Below are 24,311 nucleotides of genomic sequence, written 5' to 3'. Positions count from 1 at the left end.
ATCACTATAACGGAAGCACTCACAAAGCGTATTACACTGCTCCAGGTGAAGGCTCGATAGGGATGCGAACTATGTACTATCGTGAGCAATATGAGCCGGAACACAGTAGCGCGTGTGAGATAGCACCGAACCCTTTCAAGGGCGATACGTGGCGGCCCCCTTCGGAAACAAAGTGGAAATGAGGACGCTGTTCTAGTAACTGTTAGCACTCCCACCATGCGTCTCTTTATACAAAGGTCTGAACTGCGAATCGCCAGCGCGCACTGCGAGAACTGATTGATATTGCGGTCACTTGTAACTCTGTACACCGAAGCGCGGCCAATACACAGCACTGTTTTTAAGCGTAAACGTTCGAGAGCTACTTGCCCGGGAAATCAGTTCGTCTGGCTGGAACGCGTGACACGACGCGCTGCATAAAATATACATCAGGTCCTATGGAGTTATGTCTGAAGATACCTTACGCTAAACGCCGGAACGAGCGCCTAAGAGCTGCGCTCTCAAAAAATAAATAAATAAATAAAAGCATGACCGAAAAAAAAAAGGACACTCGCTGTAGGCTACAGTGCACGCAACCGTCTTATCGGCCATCTGCGGCAAGCGAAATGCCGTAAGCTGGAGTTTTCGACAAACGCAGGCGCGGTGGAAGTGTCAACAGTTAGCGGAAGAGTGTCGCCCTTTCCCCTCTGTTTCCGACAGAGCCATTCGCGTATATCTCTAACTCGGTTTCGAGGCACAGTAACGCCACGCGCTGGCGCGTGCCTGCTCAAATTTCTCACGATTGAATATGCGAAAAACTATACTGACCGCCTATTCAGCATCTCGAGATTTTTTTTTCTTTCAGGTATACCAGCAGCCTCTTCAGCGCACTGAAATGATGGGCCGCTTATCCATGCAGACGACGCTTGAAAACTGTTTCCCATACTTGTGGACTCAGAGAGCAACGAAAATACTTTCACACATATTCAGAAACACTGGCATGTGCGAGTGCGTTTAAATGCGTAATATTTTTAGGGAGCCTGCGCGAGCATGGCAAATGCGTATTCAGTAGTTATCCCTGTAACTTTGCGATTCTCCTGCTAATTTTGCTCAGCGCACGATGGAAAACCAGATAACCGTGTAGATAATATTGCTCTTTAGCTTTTACTTTGTGATGAAGCACATCAGTTTCAGGAGAATTATGTGCGAAACTGTTTAGGCAACAGTATTTTTCAAGGGAGGTTCACCAACCATATCTCGTTGAAAAATGTATTGTGGTTGATAGCGTGTACTACTCACCCTTGAATTCTTGCTTAGAGCGTAAACCTTACGCGGTAGTCACTCTATTTGAGTTCCTTCTTCGGATTCCTTTAGTTGACAACCACACAACGCTCACTTTGTGGTTCCGCGAGCACAACTTCCATGACATGCGGCACGTACTCTCTTGCGGGCATGACGAAATTTACCCTTAGTTGTTTTGGAAAACCACAAAACGAGAACGACAACGAAATACGCCTAGATAAATTAGGACGCTTGTCGAGACCGCATCAGCTCAGCAACTTGATGGCGTAAAAGTCCCACGGCACTGCCTCATTGCCACGCCTTCTGGCAATTAGCCTCAAGACACTCACACACCACACGGACATAGTGCACAATCCGCTGACTGGCTGTCACGTACACTCTAAAAATCGTTGTGGGACAAACATACACCCCAATGGGTGCAACTGTTTTTATAGTGTAGCAAGTACGTTAATATTATCTCGGCTACAGGAACGTCCTTACAGCGCGACAACCCACGCGAACTTTGGAAAATTCCACGGACGTTGAAAGACTACGCTACACCTAACAACACGCGCGCAAAAAGTGCTTGTCTGCCGACGGGATCTGGCGTGCTGACGTCACTCACGAGATGGCTACCAACACGCCGTCTTATCACAGTAGTATACGACGTACTGACGATTGCAGCCGTGCCTGATGTTCGCCCTGGCGATCTTCCGCACATAACTATCAGGATCGCGGGGCATTGCGAGTGCCAACCGTGAATCACATCAAGGCGTCGCCTGGGCTTAGTTAGTGCCGTTTCGAAGAAGAACGCGGCGAGTCTATTTCAAGTCAGCGGGTGACCTCAGCTGCCAGATTTCGCACAGGGTGCCCTTTCGCGGAATTCAAGAAGCCGAGAAATGATGCTGAACTATATAAGAAGAAAAAAAAATGCGATAGTCATCGTCAGAATACCAGCGCGCATTGAGGAGTGATTGCACGGCCACCCCTCCGAGGTTGAAATGAACACATCCTACACCGCGTTGCAATCGGAGTAGCCGGGCAATCATATGACGCACCTGTTCTATTTCGCCAGCTCAGAAGGAGGATTCTTTCACCAAACGCTGCTTCGCCCTAAACATGGCGTGTAAGATAGGTAAAATAATGGAATGGATGATCAAATTTGTGGTATCTTGTGAGTGCTGACTGCTGGACAGCGAAATTCGTGCGGCAAATTACGGCCCCATCGCACTACACAGAGAATATCAATTAATTTCTGAGGTTCTCCTGTTGTACGCGTGAAAACGACGATCCGATTTTGATGCACGCGGTAGTGGGGAATTCGAGAATAATTTCGTCCGTCTGCGGTTCTTTAGGGTGCACTTTGAAATAAGGACACGGGAGTTTTTCTATTTCGCCCTCACTGAAATGTAGCCGTCGTGACCGGACATCATGCGGGCGACCTCGTTATTAGCAGTGCAGCACGATAGCCGCTAAGCTACCACGACGCGTCTATTAATGAAATGGCGGTCCATTTTAATCGATAATGTGGAATACTTAAGGTTAAGGAAATTTACACAGAGCGCTGCGGATTAAGAGAAACTTTGTCCTCGTTTTCCCGTTGAGTCACTCAGCCTTGAAGGCTGCTGCGTGACGTAGTGTAGCGTTATATTTTATACGTTTAGTCATTGGGCGATGTTGCCCGATACGGAAACCGCGTTTTAGTGGATCATACGGTCACGCTAGATACTTTTCTTCGCGAGGTATCCTTATCATAAGGTCACATGTGAACACCTGTAGAGACAGTTTAGGGCTGTATTTAACATGTTCTTCGTTCAACACATAGTTATCGTACAAAGAGCCCTCTTTTAGTTCGTCTGTAACTCAGTCGTCCATCTCCTTCTCCCTGTGTTCTACTCAGCACCTAAGATATCCCAATCATCCTTTCGGGGAGTTTGCTACGTCGACATCTGGGAATAAGTAGATTGTGGCTACAGGTTACTTCACCCGTTCAGCTAAAACGAACGCACTGCCCCTGGTCAATGCGGCCGAAGTGAGAAACTTTGTTTAGAGAACGTCCTGTGACGACGAGGTGCAGTCAGCCGCGAAAGCTTGCGGGATCTCCAATGCGTGGCGTAGCGACGCAAAGCTAAGGTAGTTTTATATAGTGCCTTTACAGCAAAACTGCATTGCTGCGCCCTCTACCGTCACGCTGCGTGGTGTCGAGGCTTCCGGCACTTACCCGCCATGGGCGCTTTGTGCAGGCTCGACAAGACGCTGTGTGACGGTAGATGGCGCAGCCGTGCAGCTTTGTATAAAGTCCCTTCATAATTTGAAAGTACCACCACTCTTTGAACTCTGCCGCCGCCGCGCGACCTCCTCGCCTCCTCCTCGCCCCTTGCGCGTCCCCCCCCACGGCAACCAGTTTTGCCCCCGTTTTCCTGCACGACGATTGGTCTCCCTGCCGTTGCCCTTGGAAACGCGCGGATCTTGAGTTTTGCTTGTGTTTTTCTTTTTCGTTCGCGCCATTTTCCTCCTCAGCACGGCTGGCTCGGCGCTTTAGCTCGGCGTAGCGAACGTTGAAAGCTGTGTTTCCTGCTGTATAAGCTAGCGCTATGCCTTGCTGTTGCGCATATAACTGCAACAAGAAGCCTGAGCATGGTTATGCCGTTTTTGTGATACCGCAAGGAAAGCGTGACGGCTTGCGCAAGAAGCAGTGGCTGCATAACATCGGCCGAAAGAACTTTGTTCCGACAAAGAACAGCGTTGTTTGCGAGGTGAGGGGTCTCTCATTGCTCGTAGCAAATCATATCGTAATGCATCTAGTAATTCTTCCGGCCTGCTCGCCAGCGTTTTTGTTGCGGGAATTTGTACGTTGCATAAAAATGCGGTTGCCCTCAGTAACGTATTATTATAAATGTATGAAGACGTTTTACTCATCCTGCCTGAGTGACTAACTCTTCTCTAATTGTTCTAGCTACATTTCACTGAAGACCAATTCGAGCCGCGCATATTACAAAGACTCGGGGAAAAAAAAGCTGAAGCTGAAAAAAGTTTGCTTTCGCTGACTTTCATTGCCATTAATTTATCATTTGTTTAATTCAATCGGTAAGCACTAGTAATTTCCCCTATGTTGTCGTTCGCGTCTTTGTTGGCTTCTCATGATATCTTACCACTGCTGTGTTCTCTTGAGCGTCTCTTTTTCTCATAATTCTACACTAGCATTGATTCTGATGTTGAATATTATATTCAGTACTATTATTATTGTTGTCGAATATTCTATTTTATGTTCTCGGTTACGTGTATCTTGTCAACCAACGTTAGTGCGTGTACATAAAAATAAAACATTCTGCTGACAATGCTGTTTGATTTTCGTTGCTATAAATGTTTTGTGATGCTTAATTCAAATCAAATTTAAATATGCTACTACATAATGTCACAAAATTTCGTTGTGAACTATTACAATACGTTATCCAAAGGCGTTTCTCTTGCCTAAAGGTATAGAATGTCTTCTCCTATAGATATACCGAGTATTTCTTAACGCTTCCTTGACGGCGACCCCTAAAGAATATTCATTAGATGCCCTTCCTCGGCTTCTACTACTGTAGTCAATGAGCGGTTGCCGGCACCGCTTTTTCACACTGAAATTCCGCAATCGTCCTATTCAGTTTACAGATCACAGCAAAAAAGCTATAACTTTCACATTGTGAAGACAAAGGCATGGACAGTCGATGCACTCGCGACTAATTAAGGCATGCTGAATATATTAACTGCGGTGCACATACGCGCACAGGCAAGAAAAAAGGGTGCCAGGTGTTCTTATTTATCGCCCAAGAGAAGCGAGCGTGAAAGCCTTCTAAAGCCTACTGCGGTAAGACATCCTTCATCCAACTTAATCGGCCTTAATCCCCTCTAATGTACCTTAATCCCTCCTAATTCACCCTAATCCACCGTCATCCACCTTAATCCAGCCTAGTCCTTCTTTATACACCTTTATATTTACTAATGCACCTTAATTCACCATCATTCACCCTAATCCACTTTCATCGACTTTAACCCTCCTTAATACACCCGAATTAATCTTAATCCAATCACTAATCAATCATAACTTTGCTAATCAATAATCATGTCTTATACACGGGTGCACATGCTTTGGTTCGCTTCCCGCCTTCTTTCGGTCACGCGATATTTTCTGTAGGCGACAACACGACCTTGAAACAGAGGTCTAAGACTTTTGCTTAATATGCCGCACACAAAGGGATGTGTCACAAGCAATACTAGATCAGACGCACAAAGTAAAGCATCTCATCATGCGGCAGAAAAACTGTCTGGTGTTTAAACTCGCCTCAAAAGCTCCCTTTACATCGGTACACAGCGTTCATACGGCTTTAGGAAAAAACCAACCCCGTCATAAATGTTGCCTCTAGCATTATAGATGCTGTTATTAACATTTCTCAAAATTTTCAACCCCACTGGGGCGCGCAACTGGCCCAAAATAACACGCCTCCATAGAATCCTGCGGCCCGTCCGCGGGAGCCAGGGAGGAATAGCGTGCCGTGCGCAGCCGGCGGGCGAGGAGAATCGAGGAGGAAAGCGCCGTGAGGAGGAGAGTGTCGCTACTTTCAAACATCAAGGGGCTTTAGCTTTGTATCGCTCCGCCACGCATTGGAGGAACCCGCAAACGTTTTGCATCTCATCATCAACACAGGAAAGGCTTTCACGGAAGAGCGCACACAAGCGATCCTGCCGGGCAGCCAGACAAGGCACCACCGGAGAAAAAGCTTTTCCCGAAGACAAAATGCTCTCTTTCAGCTCCTGAACGAAACCCTTGCCGAAATCTTAGAAAGGATCGACCATGTAGACAATTAAGTCTAATTATTGAGTAGTCACCATAGCCCTGCCCACCAACTTCTCTTTGCAACTTTGAACGTACGAGGCCTTACGTCTTTGTAGACGCAGGCGCAGCTTCGCCGGCTTTTGTCTAGGAAGCGCCTCGACTTCGTCGCCGTGCAGGAGATGCAGATTGAGAGGGATGACGAGACAGAACGGGCTTTGCGACCTTTTCTGTCTGAATATGATGTCTGCCTTTCACACGCTCTTGGTTTATCCGCGGGCTGTTTCCTGTTTCTGAAAAAGTGCCTACTTTATTCAGCATTTAGTTGCCTTGTAGACACTGACGGTCGATGTATGTGTTGTAATTTTGTGTTGCAAGGTGTCCCATGGCGAGTAGTCAACGTCTATCCATTTAATGACGCTGTAAAACGAATTCTCTTATTTGATACTGTGCGTAGTCTAAATGACTGTGATCTTTGCATTGCTTTAATGGGAGATTTCAATTCTGAATGTGATCCGGCATTAACACTCAGCGGGAGAGGAGTGGTGAAGTTTTGTCTAGCGTAATATAAAATGCAGGGCTCATCGATATAGGAGTGTCGGGACAGGGAGCTCGCCCTGATACCCGAATTCAAGGTCGCCCTTACGCCCGTCTTGATCGGATTTATATTTCTTCATCACTCCTTTCCCGGGGACTGTCCTGTATTACTATCCCAGTTTCGTTCTCTGATCATTGCATGGTTATCGCAAAGATTGGTGAGAAATTTGTAACCAATTCCCGACCACAGTGGGCACTCTGGAAGCTTAACTCTGAGCTCCTAAATGATCAGGAATTTATTAATCGCGTGCGCATGGCCCTAAAAAATTCTCTTTCTACTGACTTGCCTTTATTAGCAGCTTGGGGACTCTTTAAACAAGAAGTTCATACGGTGGCTATAGAAATTGGATAGCTGAAAGCATTCTATAGAAAAAGTGAAGAAAAAATACTTCTTAAGTGCCTACGCAACTTTTATCAAATGGAATGCGAAATGCCAGGCACTTACATTGTTAACATAGAAAATCTTAAATGTGAGTTGCACAAGTATGATGCACTGCTTTACAGAGGTGGGCGAGTTCGATCTCGAAATAGGCGAGCTCTGCAGTTTGAACAGCCAAGACGTCAAGCTATACTTGACGAGCGACGTCACGCTGTTTTCAAACTAATTCGGGATATATACTTTGAAATTAGTCTTCTAATAAATACGAATGACATAATTTCTAATTTCGAAACTTACTACAGTGTGTTGTTTAGCGCCCGACCTGATGATCACGATGCAAAAGTCCTGGTTTTGTGTCTCCTGTAAAACATTTACAGGATGATGACTGTGCATTCATTAGTGATACCCTCACGGTACGAGAAATTGAGCTAGCTGTTGATCAGCTGCCTCTGTCGAAAACACCCGGCCCTGATGGACTTTCCTGTGAATTTTACAAAGCTTTCAAATCATTTATCAGTCCTGTTATATTGGACATCTTTATTAAAAGTTTAGAGGTAGACGCCCTTCCGCTATCCTTTTGCAAAACCCAAACAGTATTAATTCCCAAAAGTTCAGATAAGGAGAAACTGCGTTCTGTTGAAAGCTACCGACCAATCACATTGTCGAACGTGGATTATAAAATTTTTCGCAAAAGCTTTATCGAATAGATTGCAATTTGCAATGTCAATTCTCATTGGTTCCCGCCAGACGTGTGAAATTAGGAGCCAATCCATTCAAACCAACATACATATCGACCGTACACTTCTTCAATACTGTTACGGTTTGACTGAGCAGCTTGCAATGCTCCAGGTAGACCTGGCTAATGCTTTTGATCGTGTAAGTCTCTCATATTTATTTTCTCTTCTGGAGCATACCAATGTTGACTCCGTTTTGCTTAAAGGCGTTAAGCTTTGCTATACGTGCTGTACTACTCGTTTAGTTATTAATGGCCAACTCTGTTAACCCATTTGCATTTGCTCATCAGTAAAACAAGGATGCCCGATGTCCCCATTACTATTTACCCTTTATCTGGGACTACTATGCTTAAGCGTAATTCACTCGAGTTACATCCATGGCTTCAATATACTAGTTAATGAAGTAAAAGTCTTGACTTATGCTGATGATATAGCGTTCTTCTGCACGGATAAGTCCAGTGCTGAAAAGATAGTATCAACAACAGAGGAATTTGGCAGCGTGCCAGGAGCACGAATCAACTCCTTAAAAAGTTTAGGCTTATGATTTGGCTTATGGTGCTATACACCAGAACAGTTTACAGGTGCTAAGGGGACCGGTGTCCCGCCAAAGTATCTTGGGGTGCCGCTATACGCACATAGATTAAGCACACACTATTGGAAAGAACGGGTTTCGGCCCTGCAAAGTTACGCCCAGACATTCGTTCCACAGCGGTTTTCTATTGTTGGGAAAGCAATAAGTTCTTGGCAACAAAAATTTACTATGAATTGCAAGTTATTCATTGTGCCAGGCTCTACATCCAACCATTTCACCGGATCTTTGCAACCTTTGTATGGTCTTCAACTTTTAAGCCCATGAGGCGAGACACTATTTTCAGGCCCGTTAGTGAAGGTGGGCTGGGTGTAGTACATCTTTATGCGCGGCAAATAGTGCCTCGTTACTTCTTTTTTCGCGATACATCGCATCCTATAATTCAGTCATTCATACAAGTCACACTTGTTAATGCGTTACCTAATTGTATCTTCCAATTTTTCTTCGCATTTATGCTTGTGGGGGTTCATGCAAGAAGTTTACTTGGCGGTGCGTTTCCTGACAGTTCGGTTTTCGACTGAATACTTGTAGTCTGTGTCGTGTAAAACGCTGTGCAAATATTTACCCTCCATGCTATTTCCGCCTCCACTTTACCGATCACTATACATTCAATGGCCAGGTCACGATGTACTAAAGCCAGTTCATAATCTGTACATATGCCCTTGCAGCAAAAATTCTTTTATAAACTTCATAGTGAAACCATACCGGTAAAGACACGGGTAGAGAAAAAGGGTATATTTGTCTCTTCTCTTAACTGTCGCCTTTGTGACGTGCCAACGATAATTGAACATTGTTTTATTAGCTGCACTGACGCCATACTATTTTGGGATGTCCTCCAACGGACTTTAAAAAAAGACTTTGAGATTAACGCTCATACTGTGTGATACCTGCTGCCGACCTCTGATAATAGCGCACCTTTCGATATGTTCTTTCTCATCGGAATGCACAGTTTGTGGAAAACGCGAATGGTGATACGAAACGCCGAGACGGTTGTACCTACAATGGTACAATCCATACAAATGACACTACATCTAAAGCAGGTTTAAGATGGACTTGATACACAGCAATGACATCCTAGTTGAAATCAAGAAAAAGAAGTAAGCATGGGCAGGACATGTAATGAGGAGGGAAGATAACCGATGGTCATTAAGGGTTACGGACTGGATTCCAAGGGACGGGAAGCGTAGCAGGGGGAGGCAGAAGGTTAGCTGGGCGGATGAGATTAAGAAGTTTGCAGGGACGACGTGGCCACAATTAGTACATGACCGGGGTAGTTGGAGAAGTATGGGAGAGGTCTTTGCCCTGCAGTGGGCGTAACCAGGATGATGATGATGATGACGATGATGATACGCAGCCGGACTGGTACCCAATTTTGGTGAGGTGCCTATCCTTACCTCCCTTCTAAAGTGATACCAACTTTTCTCTGTGTGACTTTCATTGTGCTCTCCATTCTCTGAGTATGCACAATTGGTGACTGTCGCGTTGTTGCTACTGTAATAAATACCATGAAAGAAAGAAAAAAAACCCACTGTGGTGAAGTGGTTAGAGTGGCTGTTTTGTGAGTGAGAGGATGTGAGTTCTAGTTCTACTTTCGGGCACGTCTTTTGTTTTTCTTTTTTCATCTGAAGAATTTTTTTATTATGGTATAAATGCCTAATTTCATTAATTCCACCTTTGCGGAGCATCGGAAAAAATTACCGTTACGCCATTGAGGAGCATCGGAAAAGGGCAACTGTTAGTCCTCGAAGAAGTAAGCGCATGGGGAGTAACAGTTCATCCCATGTCAGTTAGTCTCCAGAAGGGCTACCCTCCCTACCCCTTTTAGTCCTTCTTTTCTTAGAGTGTAGTGTTATTTATATTCGTGTCACAATATCATATAGATGAGTCTATACATTAAAAAGGTAAGGCAAGACATTATACAATACATCACAAAAAAATAACTTTTTGAGAATTTAAGAAATGTTCAGTCAACACTGGTGCAACGAGCTTGAAAATTACTGAATGTATTATGATGAAGGGTCACGCCTTTAGGAATATAGGTATTTCAAAGACTCGCTGGTGTATTTGTAAAGGAAATGATTCCAGATTTTGTGCATTTACGGGCACTTGAAGATCGGGTGAAAAACGTGTAGCTGTCTTTGGAGCCGTGAATGGAAACACATCTTCAAGATGACAAGGAAATTTATTCACCCGTAGGCACGCTTAGAACTGTGGTATGAACGTAAAGTACATTATTAGGTATAGCACATGTAATACATCATACTTGATATAAACAAAACAGATCAGCAAATAAAATAATAAATGGTGTCTGCTTGACACTGGCTTTGCCACAAACAACAACAACAAAACATCGTTACAGCGTCCACGCAATAGCATTATTGTCAGCCTAAAATTTATGAAAACCACCTGAGGCACATACATATACAAAGTCCTAACTCCGGCAAACAGAATTTCAGCATTACTCTGGCTACAGAAAAACTGTCTCTGCAGACGGTCACGAAGACCCAGAAGCGTTGCCTTTCGAGCCAATCGCTAGGGTAGGGCCTGGAGATACGACTTTGTGTACCCTAAATAGTGTTTCAAGGTACCCTGTAAATTACTTAACAGCAATCGTTAAGCTTATCACTTGCAAAAAAAAAAGCCGAGATGGCAATGCAGTTGTAGATGTAGCGTTGATCTTTCATCTAACCTGTGCTTGAAAACCCAGTAGCGTTGCCTTTCGAACCAATCGCTAGGGTAGGGCCTCGAGATACGACTTTGTGTACCCTAAATAGTGTCTCAAGGTACCCTGTAAGTTACTTAACAGCAATTTTAATCTTATCACTTGCAAAAAAAAAAGCCGGGATGGCAATGCAGTTGTAGATGTAGCGTTGATCTTTTATCTAACGTGTGCTTGAAAATAATATATACCGTCTAGTACTGACAGAAAGCAAAATGAAATAAGTGTCGCCAGCTGCTACTGACAACCACCGTCGAAACATTACACTTTATATTCGCGTGAGGTCGCAAAAAAATTCGCAGTTCCACCCGAAAGGCAAAGCAATAGTAGCGATAGAAAATTAGTAGATGGCAGTGCGAAGTAAGGATCGCAGTTATATGGACGGCATAAGCTTCTAAACATTCGCTTACTAACTAAATTAACAATGATAGGATGTGTAAGCGTGACTCAACGAGGACGCAGAAAAAAAAAACAGATACACAGAGACAGCGCTGTCTTTGTGTGTCTGCTTCTCTCTACGTCCTCGTTCAGTCGCGCTTGCACATTCTATTATGGATTCAAAACTAACTAACCCGCCAAAGTGTTTTACCTAAATTAACCAGCGCAGTGTTACGCGCGCACTGGTAAAGGTGAACACATGTAGCTCTGTGAGCGCGGACAATCCCTGTCTGAATTCAGGAATAAGGAATAGCGACAGTAGCAGACGAATTGACCTTCATGCATCTCTCGCTTCAACGCGAGCGGAATATCGAAAGCACATCGCTTACGAAGCCATCGGCCCTACGCGCACTCTGCTAACATCGCAGATCGCTTTGAAGTGAGGCTTGCGCAGGCGCACAGTTTGGCCACACGTCGCAGATCGCTTTCAGACACATGGGCGTCGGCAACGTGTGCCTATGGCGTTGCCCAAAGGCGTCTGCTACGGCGTTCGAGATTCGCGTGGAAGAGAGAGAGAGAGACAGAGAGCAAATGATAAATGAAAGGTAGTGAGGTTAACCATGACTGAGCCCGGTTGGCTACCCTACACTGGGGAAAGAGTAAAGGGCACGGTAAGATTAAAAGAAGAAGAGAAAGTCCACTGGGGATATCGTTCAGTCACTCAGTCAGGTTCGCAGACGCTGACTCAGTCCTGTAGCTTTCAAATATCGCAGCAGCGCTTTTGTGGCCTTTTGTAGCTGCAAGGTGGGCACGGCGGATCAGGAACTGCCATGACATTGACGGGAGCCTTGTTCTTCATTGTGCAGGGCTTTCTTTGATTCGCCGTGGTATCAACTTCTGTTCATTAATTATGGGGTTTTACGTGCCAAAACCACTTTCTGATTATGAGGCACGCCGTAGTGGAGGACTCCGGAAATTTAGACCACCTGGGGTTCTTTAACGCGCACCTAAATCTAAGTACACGGGTGTTTTCGCATTTCACCCCCATCGAAATGCGGCCGCCGTGGCCGGGGTTCGATCCCGCGACCTCGTGCGCAGCAGCCTAACACCATAGCCACTGAGTAACCACGGCAGGTCAACTTCTGTTCATGAACGTCTCGGCGAACATCGTTTCTGTGAGGTGCGCATACGCACCATTAGCGGTGTTATCGCGCCTCAAATCTCATCGTCATCTCCAGACGCAACCCTGCTCCTAGCAGCCCCTTTTGAGCGCAGCGCTGTGACGTCATCGGTGGTCACCCGTATAAAAGAAGCGCCGCAAGAATTTTCCTTCTGTGGGAACGGCGGACGTGGAATGGCCATGACAATGACAGGTGCCTTGTTCTTCATTGCGCAGGTTGGTTCCGATACAAGCTCCTTGCGTAGCGATTATCGTGGTGTTATGGTCCTACCATGCCCACGGCGATGCCTTGCTATGGTTTATGAATGTCTCGCTGTGTGTAAATTGCTACTTTGCAGAGATGTTGAAGTAAATCCCGGCCCTACACAGACCAGATACTTAAACAGTTATTAGAGTGGCAGGATACTCTTCGTAACGATATAGAAGAACTGCAAACGCATTTCTTGAAAACTGAGAAGCTGGTTTTGGAACATTACAGCACACTTAACAAAATGCAGACGCAAATCATGCAAACAATTGATACCCCAGTAACAAACACCCATAGTTTGCAGTCTATTGAGCACTTGATCAGCTTCCAGGCCAAACAGCTTACAGACCTTGAAGATCGAAGCCGACGATCAAATCTGATAATTCATGGGATACCTAAATTCCAAATGAGACAGAAAATGCACTCAAGGATAATGTTGTTAAGGTTATATTTAAAGAAAAATTGAATGTAGAGTGTGATTCTGTCGGTCGGATTCACAGATTAGGAAAGCAAGGCAACAAGCGGCCGGTAATTCTGTATCTTCAGAATTTTAATGAAAAGAAAGAAATACTGCAAAATGCAAAAAAAAAACTGAAGGGAACTAGTGTTTTCATCCAGCACGACTACACGCAATCTACCTTAAAGAAGCGCAAGCTTCTGTGGGAAAGTGCAAGAAACGATAAACTTCAAGGTAAGAAGGTGTCACTTGTACACGACAAGCTCAAAGCAGACATGCATGTTTTCTTTTGGGACGTATCGCAGGACAAACGGGTACAGGTTGCAGATAGTCGCTCTCGGCGAATGCAGTCATGAAACAATGAACCTTCAAGGAATAAGCAACTACGATTATTAAATATTAATGCTAGAAGTATTGTAAATAAAGCAGATTCCTTAGAAATACTGTTACTTCAACACGACACTCACATTACTGTTATTACCGAAACTTGTCTTGGCTAAGATATGAACGAGCAAGACATCTTTGCTCCCTGCTATAGTATTTATCGCGTGGATAGGTCTTCTAGGGGAGGAGGTGTGGCGCTCCAAATTAAAGATCCGATAGAGACTGTCGTTCTGGCCATAATACCGACGTTGGAATGTTTATGCATAAAAGAATCTCTTTGGAGGTGTTTGCTCAAAACGTTGTTGTAATAAGGAAAGTTACTTTGAGAAACAAAAATGTTAAGCGGCACATAACTGATATTGTGCAGTAACAATGGGTCCCCCGTGCATCACATCGGATTTTGCCCAACTTGCGTTTGTATACAAAATTACTTTCTCAAACACGTAATCTAGTTGTGTCTCTTTTACAAATTGAGAACGGCGCGCTTCTTCGACGCGTGCAAATCCCTCTTCACGCTGCAAACTCCACATCCATCCTGCACCTTGCATCATATTTTGTTTCTGCAAACGCAGAAGCATCCATTGGCCACAAAAGAATCGCCCGTGCTGGCGGGAACCTGCAAATCTCAGCTTCCTTCTCTAACTCAGACTGGCAGCTTCATTCTCCCAGTTTGGTAAAATTGCCACTCTTTCCGTGGAGCTATTGGAAAGTACCCCGATTACTTACGCTTGTATGAACAGCCTTATAATAACTGTTTCAAATGGGTATCTTTTTACGAAATGTACATTCTTTCTTTCTCAATCTGTTTTCCCTCCCGAAAGTCTAGACAGCTGAAAGCAGCCACTGCTATCCGAAGCCGGCCAACCCCGTAAAATGGGTGGGCTCCGTATAGACCTCCCAAAGAAATTCAAGGGTCGACGAAAACTAAACTGCGACAAAACATCAGCACACAAAGACAAGACAAGGCTCGTGCCTGACTGTACACCCGTGAGCAAAAGTATACAGACCAATGGATTGCCGAAAAAACTAATCTTCTTTGTAATTAACATGCGTAAACTAAAATTGACGAGTAGACTGGAAAGTTCACAACGCTAAGTTTGGACTGCAGTCCTGAATTTCGAGGTGCACTCACAGGCACAGGAAAAAAAATTCGCTTTATCGGGAAATCTCTGGTCCGTTTACTTTTGCTCACGGGTGTACGTATAGTGTCGAGAAAGGAAGTGCCCGTCGGGACTGACTGGATGCGTGTTGCGGTACGTTGGATGCGAAGCTGTACGTTCCCCTCTTCTTCCCCTTTCACTCTCTCCCATGGAATTGATTGATTTGTAGAGTTTATTGGCACAAGGGCCAGATGTGGCCAAAGAGCGCCAAGTCGATGATCTGTGCTTGTCAATGATATGTGGGTGTTGATTGTGGGGAGTATATGATACATGGCTGCATCGTGGCCTAAAAATATTCGCTAAAAGGTGGAAAATATACATGTGATGCAATGTGGCTGTAAAAGGGCCTAAAATTCATTCGCTCTGGAGTGCGTAAAATACAAGTCTAAAAACATGACAGTGATTGATGGTGTCTGCGATGAAAATAGATGTTTCTTGAGATATGGATGATCAGTAAAACAACAAATGGCTGTAGCACTAGTGCCTCAGCAAGGCCTTGAAAGCAAGGGCTGGGAGGCACGTGCTCTAGAAAATGGTTTCATTGCAGCTAGGACCTCCAGGTGGAGGCCGTGCTACAAGTAGCCTGGCCAAATTACATTTAGGGTGTCAGTTTCAGTTAAAAAGTTTAATACTGTTCCAAAAGTAAAAAGGGGTTCGTTGCTCAGAAAGAATGCTGGGTGTAATGGTATGTGTTGGAGATAAGCGGAGGGGAAGTACTTTTTCCTTTCTGCCTCTATTTCTGTGCATTGGATAAGAACATGAAAAACTGTAAGCCTGTTGCCACATTTGGGACATGTAGGAGGTTCGCTTCCCGTCAAAAGGTAAGAGTGAGTGGCGTACGTATGTCCTATTCTTAATCTACACAGAAGTACTTCCTTATGCCTTGCTGTTCTTTCAGTTATCCAGTTCCCTAATTTTGGTTTGATAACATGTAGCTTATTCTGTACTGCATTATCCCATTGATGTTGCCAGTACTTCCTAAGTTTATGGCGTAAGAAGGGCTTAAGTTCTGTTGCTGCTATGGGTCTATTAACATCCGTTTCATTATAGGCAACTGACGCTGCACTTTCGTCAGCAGCTACATTGCCTTTTGTGCCCCTATGGCCAGGTACCCAAAATAGGACGATGTTTTGTTTGTATATTAAAGCTAAGCATAGTTCTATGTATAGTTTATTAAAAACAGGATTCCTATGTTTTCGAAAACTCATTAAGGCCCTTACTACGCTTAATGAGTCGCTGAAAATGATGGCCTTATTGAGATTTGTTTGTCTGATATGTTTTACAGCAGAGAGTATCGCGTACGCCTCAGCCGTGAAAATACTTGTGTTGGGATTTAGAGAATCCGAGGTGGAAAAAGATGGCCCAAGAGCTGCATACGCGACACCAGCAGATGATCTGGAAGCATCTGTATAATATTCGGCACAGCAGTACTTCGCTTGGAGTTCAAGGAAGTGTGACTGTATGTGTGCCTCAGGTGCATGTTTCGTTATTTCGACAAACGAGGTATCGCAGTCTATGGTCTGCCAATCCCAAGGCGGTGGAAGGCGAGTGGGAGGCATTAAGATATTTTCTGGGAGATGGATGTTTGTTTCTTCTGCCATTGCTTCCAAACGTAGGCTCAAAGGAGTTCTAATACGTGGGCGGTTACTGTAAAGTCTGGCAGCGGACAGGTCGCTAACAATGGACTGACATGGGTGCTCGGTGTCTGATTTTACCTTAGTGTAGTATGAAAAACTTAAGAATGTTCTGCGTAGATGTAAGGACCATTCGTTGGCCTCGACGTACAAACTTTCAACAGGGCTAGTTCTAAAGGCGCCTGTTGACAGTCGTATACCGAGGTTGTGGACTGGGTCGAGAATCTTTAGCGCACTCTCAGTTGCGGAGTGGTACACCACGGCTCCGTAATCGAGGCGTGATTGTACGAGACTCTTATACAGGCTCAGCAGACATTTCCTGTCACTGCCCCAGGTTGTTCGAGCGAGCAGCTTGAGGAGGTTCGTGGTCTTGAGGCATTTTTCTTTAAGATATTTTAAGTGGGGGACGAAGTTAAGCTTTGTGTCCAGGATAACACCTAAGAATTTGTGTTCAGGGCTAACAGTTAGTCTTTCTCCATTAAGGTTAATATCGGGTTGTGGTAGTACACTTCTCTTGTTAGAAAACAGGACACATGTGCTCTTTTGGGGGTTCAATTTGAAACCATTCTCGTCCGCCCACCTTGAGAATCTATTCAAGCCAAGTTGTAGCTGCCTCTCGCAAATGCTAAGATTGCATGACCTGAACCCTATTTGTACGTCGTCCACATAGACGGAATAGAAGAGTGTGCGAGGTAATACGGTGTGGAGGGAATTCATTTTAACGATAAATAACGTACAGCTCAGTACTCCACCCTGCGGTACGCCTGTCTCCTGTATGAATGGTCGAGATTGCGCGTTGCCAACTCTAACACGAAATGTCCTGTTAGAGAGATAGCTTTCAATTATTCTCAGCAGGTTGCCGCGAATGCCCATTGCAGAAAGATCCCGAAGGATCCCGAAGCGCCACGTGGTACCACACGCCTTCTCCATGTCAAGAAAGACGGACAACACAAGCTGTTTGTGGACAAACGCTTCCCTGATATACATTTCCATGCGTACAAGCTGATCTGTCGTTGATTTGATCTGCCTTCTCTAAAGCCACATTGATATTGATCTAATTTCTTGTTAATTTCTAGATAATGTACCAGGCGACTGTTTACCATCTTTTCAAAAACTTTGCATAAGCAGCTCGTCAATGCTATAGGCCTATAACTATTTGCCAAAGAAGGGTCCTTACCCTGTTTCAAAATAGGAATTATGATGGCCTCTTTCCAAGCAGAGGGAATGCGGCCGGACGACCATATAGAATTGTAGAGACAAAGAAGGGTTTTTTGTGTTTCAGGCGGCAGGTGTTTAAGCATTTCATATAGGATGCGGTCAGATCCGGGGGCAGATTGGTTGCAGCTGTTTAGGGCTGCCTGAAGCTCTGCCATGCAAAAGGGTCTATTGTATGCCTCGTATTTTGTGCTTTTCCGTTCTAATGGTTGTCTTTCTATTTGCCTTTTGTACCTTTGGAATGTTTCAGAGTAGTGCGATGAGCTGGATATCTGTTCGAAATGTGCGCCAAGAAAGTTCGCCTGATCTTCCATGCTGTCGCCTTGAGTATTCACTAAAGGCAGAGAGTAAGACTGTCGACCCTTTATTCTATTAACTCTATTCCAAACCTTTGTTTCATCAGTGTAGGAGTTAATCCCTGATATATACTTTCTCCAACTCTCTCTTCTAGCTTGTCGCCGCGTTCTTCGACCCTGGGATTTGACCTGCTTGAAATTGACTAGATTTTCTGCTGTCGGAGAATCCCGAAGTAAACCCCATGCCTTGTTTTGCTTCTTTCGCGCTTTTCGACACTCATCGTTCCACCATGGAAGACGGTGTTTTGTGGACAATCCACTTGTTACAGGGATACATTTGGAGGAGGTGTCAAGCAGAAAAGCCGTAAAATATTCAACCGCAGCGTCTATGCCTAAAGCACACATGTCGTCCCAGGATAAACAAGCAAGCTTTTTGAACGTTTCCCAGTCAGCCGAGTCAGTTCTCCAGCGAGGTAATTGTGGAAGGCATTCATTAGCCATAGGTGTGCTTAGAACTACAGGGAAATGATCACTCCCGTATGGGTTTTTAATAACTTTCCATTGAAAGTAAGGTAGAAGAGTAGGAGATGCTATGCTAAGATCTATTGAGGAGTATGTTTTGTTTGCCATGTTATAATACGTCGGCTCCTTCCCATTCAAAAGACATGCGCCTGAAGAAAACAGGAACTGTTCAATCAAGCGACCTCTCGCGTCGCAGCGCGAGTCGCCCCATAGGTTGCTGTGTGCATTTAGATCTCCAAGCACAAGATATGGTTCGGGTAACTGATCTATTAATGTTTGGAAATCTTGTTTGTGAAGCTGAAAATGTGGCGGTATGTATAATGAGCAAATGGTTATGAGTTTATTTAAAAGTACAGCACGAACGGCCACTGCCTCAAGGGGTGTTTGTAGCCGTAAATGTTGGCAGGCTATAGATTTGTCAGCTATTATGGCTACGCCGCCGGATGATGCGAGTGCATCATCGCGATCCTTCCGAAAAATAACATACTGACGTAGGAAGTGTTTATGATTAGATTTCAAATGAGTCTCTTGGACACACAGCACTTTTGGATTTAGTTCTTTAAGGATTTCTTGGACATCATCGAGGTTGCAAAGCAGGCCTCTGATATTCCACTGAATAATTATTGTATCCATATTAAAATAAATGTTGTACCATGTGTCAAAGAGAATGAACTTGGTTTAGCTTTGAGTGCCCTTTTGGGGCCCTGTAATTGGAGTTTTGTCTTTTCTGGAGCGGTCTTCAAAATCGCGCCGCTCCTTAGGCGTCAACTGCGCCTTCTGACTGGGTGTTGTGTCCATGGCCTCTTGAGAGGCGCTGGACACACGCTCTTGCGAGCGGTGTGTTTTCCGCGAAGGCCTTGTCTCTGAAGACAAGGCCTTGGAGCCCGCCGTCCTGGTAGTTGGTGGGCTAGTCTTGACCTCAGAGCTGGGCTGACTGGTGCCAGCACTAGCAGAGGCCTCAACTGTGGACAAATTTGGGAGAGGTAGGGCAGCCTTTCCTGCTCCCACCATAGGGGCGGGTGGCGTTGCCGCACACTCGCTACGCGTGGTGCTGGCGTCCACCAAGTGCCTTTGTGGTACTGCCCCCCGACGTACCACTTCGGCGAAAGATGCGGTTTGTGCAAATGTTTGTGAGATGCGTTGCCTTGCTTCTCTGAAAGTTATGTTTTCTTTTACCTTTATTGTAATTATTTCTTTTTCTTTCTTCCAGACTGCGCATGATCGTGAATATGCTGGGTGACCACCATTACAATTACTACAACGGGGCTCAGCCTTACAGTCATCTGCAGAGTGGTCATTGATGCCACATTTTGCACATGTTAGCCGCCCTCGGCAGCTCTGAGAAGCATGACCAAACCTCTGGCATTTAAAACATCGTCGAGGGTTTGGGATGTATGGTCGTACTCTGAGTTTGGTATATCCAGTTTCTAATGTCTCTGGTAGTGTGCTAGAGCCAAAGGTAATAATCAGGTGCTTAGTTGGCAGTTCCTTGTTGTCACGTCTAATTTTTATTCTTTGTACACTTATTACGTTTTCATGCTTCCATCCTTCCAGGAGTTCTTCATCGGTCAAGTCCATCAAGTCTATGTCAGAGATTACGCCTTTGGCTGTATTCATGGTTCGGTGTGCTGTCACACTGACAGGGATGTCTCCAAGTTGTACAAGGTTTGTTAGCTTGTCGTGTTGTGCTTTGTCTTTTAGTTCTAGTAATAGGTCCCCACTGGCCAGCTTGGTGATCTTATAGCCGCCTCCAATGGTCTCTGCTAGATGCTTTGCGACAACGAATGGTGAAATCGTTCTTGCTTTCTTGTCGGGTTTGTCACTGTGGACAACGTGATATTTAGGGAAAGTCTGAGTGCCTTTTAGAAAAAACTGAAACGTAGCATCGGTGCGCCCCCTTTTAGAGGGACGATCGGTACAGAAGGGGTTGGAAGTTCCCATGAAATGTGTTGTGCATTCAGCGACGATGCCAGTCACCCACCACCGAGCCCAACAAGGGGACACGGCAGGGTATGCGGTGAAGCAAACCCTACCATGCCAACTGTACATCGTCGCTATAACCACATATGTTACAACCAAGGTAGGTCATAGCACACCAGGTTAACCCTCGCCGCCAGGAATATTGGAAGTTATCAGAAGAAAAAGAAGACAGGAAAGACTAAAAGTAAGAGGGAAAGACGAAGGTGTGCGAAGAGAGAGACAGGAAAAGGCGACTGCCGATTTCCCCCGGGTGGGTCAGTCCGGGGATGCCGTCTATGTGAAGCAGAGGCCAAAGGGGTGTGTTGCCTCCGCCGGGGGGCCTTAAAGGTCCAAACACCCAGCATCGGCTCAACCCCCAGGATCCCCTTTTCCCCAGACACGGCTAAGCCGCGCACGGCTACACGCGGGAGGGTCCAACCCTCGCGTGCTCGGGTACGTGGTGTCGCAAATCACCAAACGTCTACTTACGCAGACGCCCCTGCGGGGTCTCTCCCATGGAAGGCCCGACGTAAATTTCGAGGGAAATGAGTAGTCGGGAAGGTGGGGCCACCCTCTACGTAAGGTGACGTTCCAAAAGGAGGGGGGGGGGGGGCTAACCTGGTGCGCATTAGCAATTCAGATAGGCGGGGAACAGTCCGCTGGTGTGTGCATGCCTGACGAAGGTGACTTGACAGTGGCTGAGAGTATTTCCACAAGACGCCAAAATTTCTGACAGCGCGGACCCTGACGAGTCTGCTAACAAGTTGTGGCCGACATTTTTTGGCATTGGTTTAGAACGGTCATTGTTTATTCTCTTTCATTTTACCCGTTCGATAGACTAGTGTAGGAGAATTGGGATTGACAACCAAAAACTGACGAATAACTTGGATTCTGTAAACCTATATTAACCGATATCTTGATAAAGTGCATATTTCTTCTGGAGAGAAAAATATATACCTGTTGTACATAGCCATCGCTACGGAATCTGGAGCGCTTTAGAATGAGAAACACATAAATATGCAACCGAAATCCACTCGCAAGGAAAAGAAAAGATAAAGGTGGGTACCAAATACGTCGAGTTCATAACATTAGTCCTGGAACTGAAAATTCAAGTTCAATTTGTGAAGAAAATATTATTTAGAACTGATTGTTCTAGCATTCATGAAAGTTAAGTATATTTGGAAGCATAGGAAAAGTTTAGCATACCTGTAGACAGCTTACACATACATACATACATACATACATACATACATACATACATACATACATACATACATACATACATACATACATACATACATACATACATACATACATACATACATACATACATACATACATACATACATACATACATACATACATACATACATACATACATACATACATACATACATACATACATACATACATACATACATACATACACACTCGCTGGAGAGTGCGCGTGTATGTTGCTGCGCGTATGTTGCATGCGAGTGTAAGCTGTTACTATGAGCCAGAGATCGCCCGACAATTCCGTTCGTTAGTGGCGCTCGGCGTAAATACAGAGCTGTATACATTGTACCATTAGAACGCTAAACCGCAGTACAGTAAAAGCTCGTTAATTCGAACCGCAAGGGGAAGCCGCTCCAGTTCGAATTAACGAAAGTTCGAACAAACGAAAGTGAAGGAGAGCAACAGTACACTGCGCTTTGGAAGCAGTAGGGCATGTCAGAAATTTGGCGTGTCAGAAAGTGATGGCGTGTGCCGCGGGCACACGACATCTTCAAGTCGAAGCTCTGGGTCCGACTGTGCCACACCACTGATGTCCACCGAAATGAACGTTAGCCGAGGCTTAACACTATCACAATGATTCGCGACGGCTGATACCTCCTAAGCTGAAAACAGAGGTGCACAACCGATGAAAACTGCCGAGACAAAGACGCTGAACATGTGAAGGTGGCGAAGGCCCTGATTCGTTGGTTCTTGATTGCAAGCGCAGCTGCGACGTACTTGATTCGCTGTGTTTTGGAGCTTGCCGTGCCATCTCCGCACAACGTTAGCAGCTGTACAAGATTTGCTAAGCCTCCGAGATTCGCAACGGGCAAGAAGCCTTGGAGGTTACGTAGAACGGAGAGGCGGCAGCCGCCACTACCTTCTGGCTGACCCCGCGTCGGTTAGATTTTTTGCCGATTTTGCCTTCTCTCGCCGTTCTCTCCGTTTCGGAGGCAATACAGCCTTGTGTGTAGGCAGTAGGCGCGCTTCTCTGGCCGTGTGCCAGGTGAGCGTAGTTCGAATTATCCGTGAGGGAACCTTCTCGCGTTCGAATTAACGGACTTTTTTATACATAGACTTCTGTGGAGCTTGGCCGGACCAAATCGTACAGTTCGAATTATCCATAAATTCGAATTATTGAAGTTCGAATTAACGAGCTTTCACTGTATAAACAATAAATATAATGTTCCTCACGAAGCCTGCGCATTATTCATTATGTTATGCGAATTCAAACAAGTACCGTCGCAATACCACAACTAAGATAACCAAGGCAAATTACCACGGCGTGCTTGGGCCTAGAGCTAGTTTTCTATCTCCATTATACTTTTCTCTTTTGTATTCTCGATTTTATAGCTTCTCTGGACGCACTCGTTGTTTTGCGAAATCTTCTGATTACTTGTAGTTTTCGTGTGTACTGCTAAATCTTTTGACCTGTCACCTTTCTAAAAAGTGCTACTTTCTGACTTCAAAGTAGCTCCTTGACGGAGAGCGTACTGAACGTTTGCAGTGAAATTTCTTCAGCTCACAACAGCTTCTATGAATGCAGTCCCTGGACGCCAGCTGGGCGAACGTTGAGTTCGCTTTGTTCAGATTTATTTTCCTATATAGAACGGTGCTTCAGCTGAAAGGCACTTGAGCTATGAACGCATCTTGAAATCGTTTGCTGCAACAGCGCCCCATGGAAACTAAAGCGGTAAGACACGGCAGACCTGAAGAACATTATGGTACATGTAGGAACAACCTTGACGCTCGTGTGCCATAAGGCACCGTTCCTTCCTTTTTTCATGCATTGTGAAGCAAGCGAAAGACCTAACGTTAGGACACCAATATCTAGTACTGTCAATGGAAACCCTAAGACACACATAAAAAAATGTGTTCAGAAATCGGGTAAGCCATTTCTCGGGCGAAATGAACGAGAAGAAGGCCTGTTATCAGCACAGAAACACAACTGCCATCACTGCCATCATCTCCAAAGAGCACTGCTCGCTTTTTGTTTCGGTTTTTTTGTGACGAAGTGGCAAGTGCTGAAAAAAAAAGATGGGAATGTTACTTACTGTTCTAGTCCTACCCTTGGGTTCCCGAAAAAGTGCTAACAGCTGCATTTGATGTTGGAGTTGATGGTGCGAGCAGCTGCTTGGAAGTGCCTGACAAAAAAAAAAGAACAAAAGCCGGTGATCTCGCAATTTTGAGCACGGCCGCAACAGTATTCTATGATCTTTTTCTAGTAATGGAATTATTGTCCTTAGTGAAGCAAACTGAACGTATAGATTGTAGCCAAACAGTGGTGATGTCACGAAGTGTCGTCACACACAATAAGTCCTTCTCATTCTCTAGACAAGAGATATGTCGTTCTAGCACATTCGATCATAGTGTAAGCGTTTGGTTACGCAACTTGCTCTTGCAACTTCCGTCCAGCAAGGTCACGGAAAGAAAACCACAGGCCCTGTACGATGGAATAGCTTAAACATATGCTTATTGAATTTGACTAGCTCATTTTGGAATTGAAGGCCATGTTAACCTTCTCTGCCGAACGC

At 45.0% G+C, this 24,311-nt stretch overlaps 1 protein-coding gene across 2 annotated transcripts in view; it reads right to left on the bottom strand.

The window, feature by feature from the left end:
• LOC135908586 (uncharacterized) overlaps positions 1-24,311 on the bottom strand; it is a 235,627-nt gene that overhangs the window by 42,199 nt on the left and 169,117 nt on the right. Inside the window, exon 5 of one of the 2 annotated variants that reach the window (XM_070524706.1) lies at positions 23,832-23,921. In XM_070524706.1, coding sequence (XP_070380807.1) covers positions 23,867-23,921 — 55 coding nt within the window. In that variant the 3' untranslated portion in view covers positions 23,832-23,866. Of the gene's footprint in view, positions 1-23,830; positions 23,922-24,311 lie in introns of those variants that run through there. The other variant, XR_010566364.2, reaches the window with a different exon arrangement.

This window comes from Dermacentor albipictus, chromosome 9, assembly GCF_038994185.2.
Source record: "Dermacentor albipictus isolate Rhodes 1998 colony chromosome 9, USDA_Dalb.pri_finalv2, whole genome shotgun sequence".
NCBI lineage: Eukaryota > Metazoa > Arthropoda > Arachnida > Ixodida > Ixodidae > Dermacentor > Dermacentor albipictus.
This window is presented reverse-complemented; position numbering and strand designations above follow the sequence as displayed.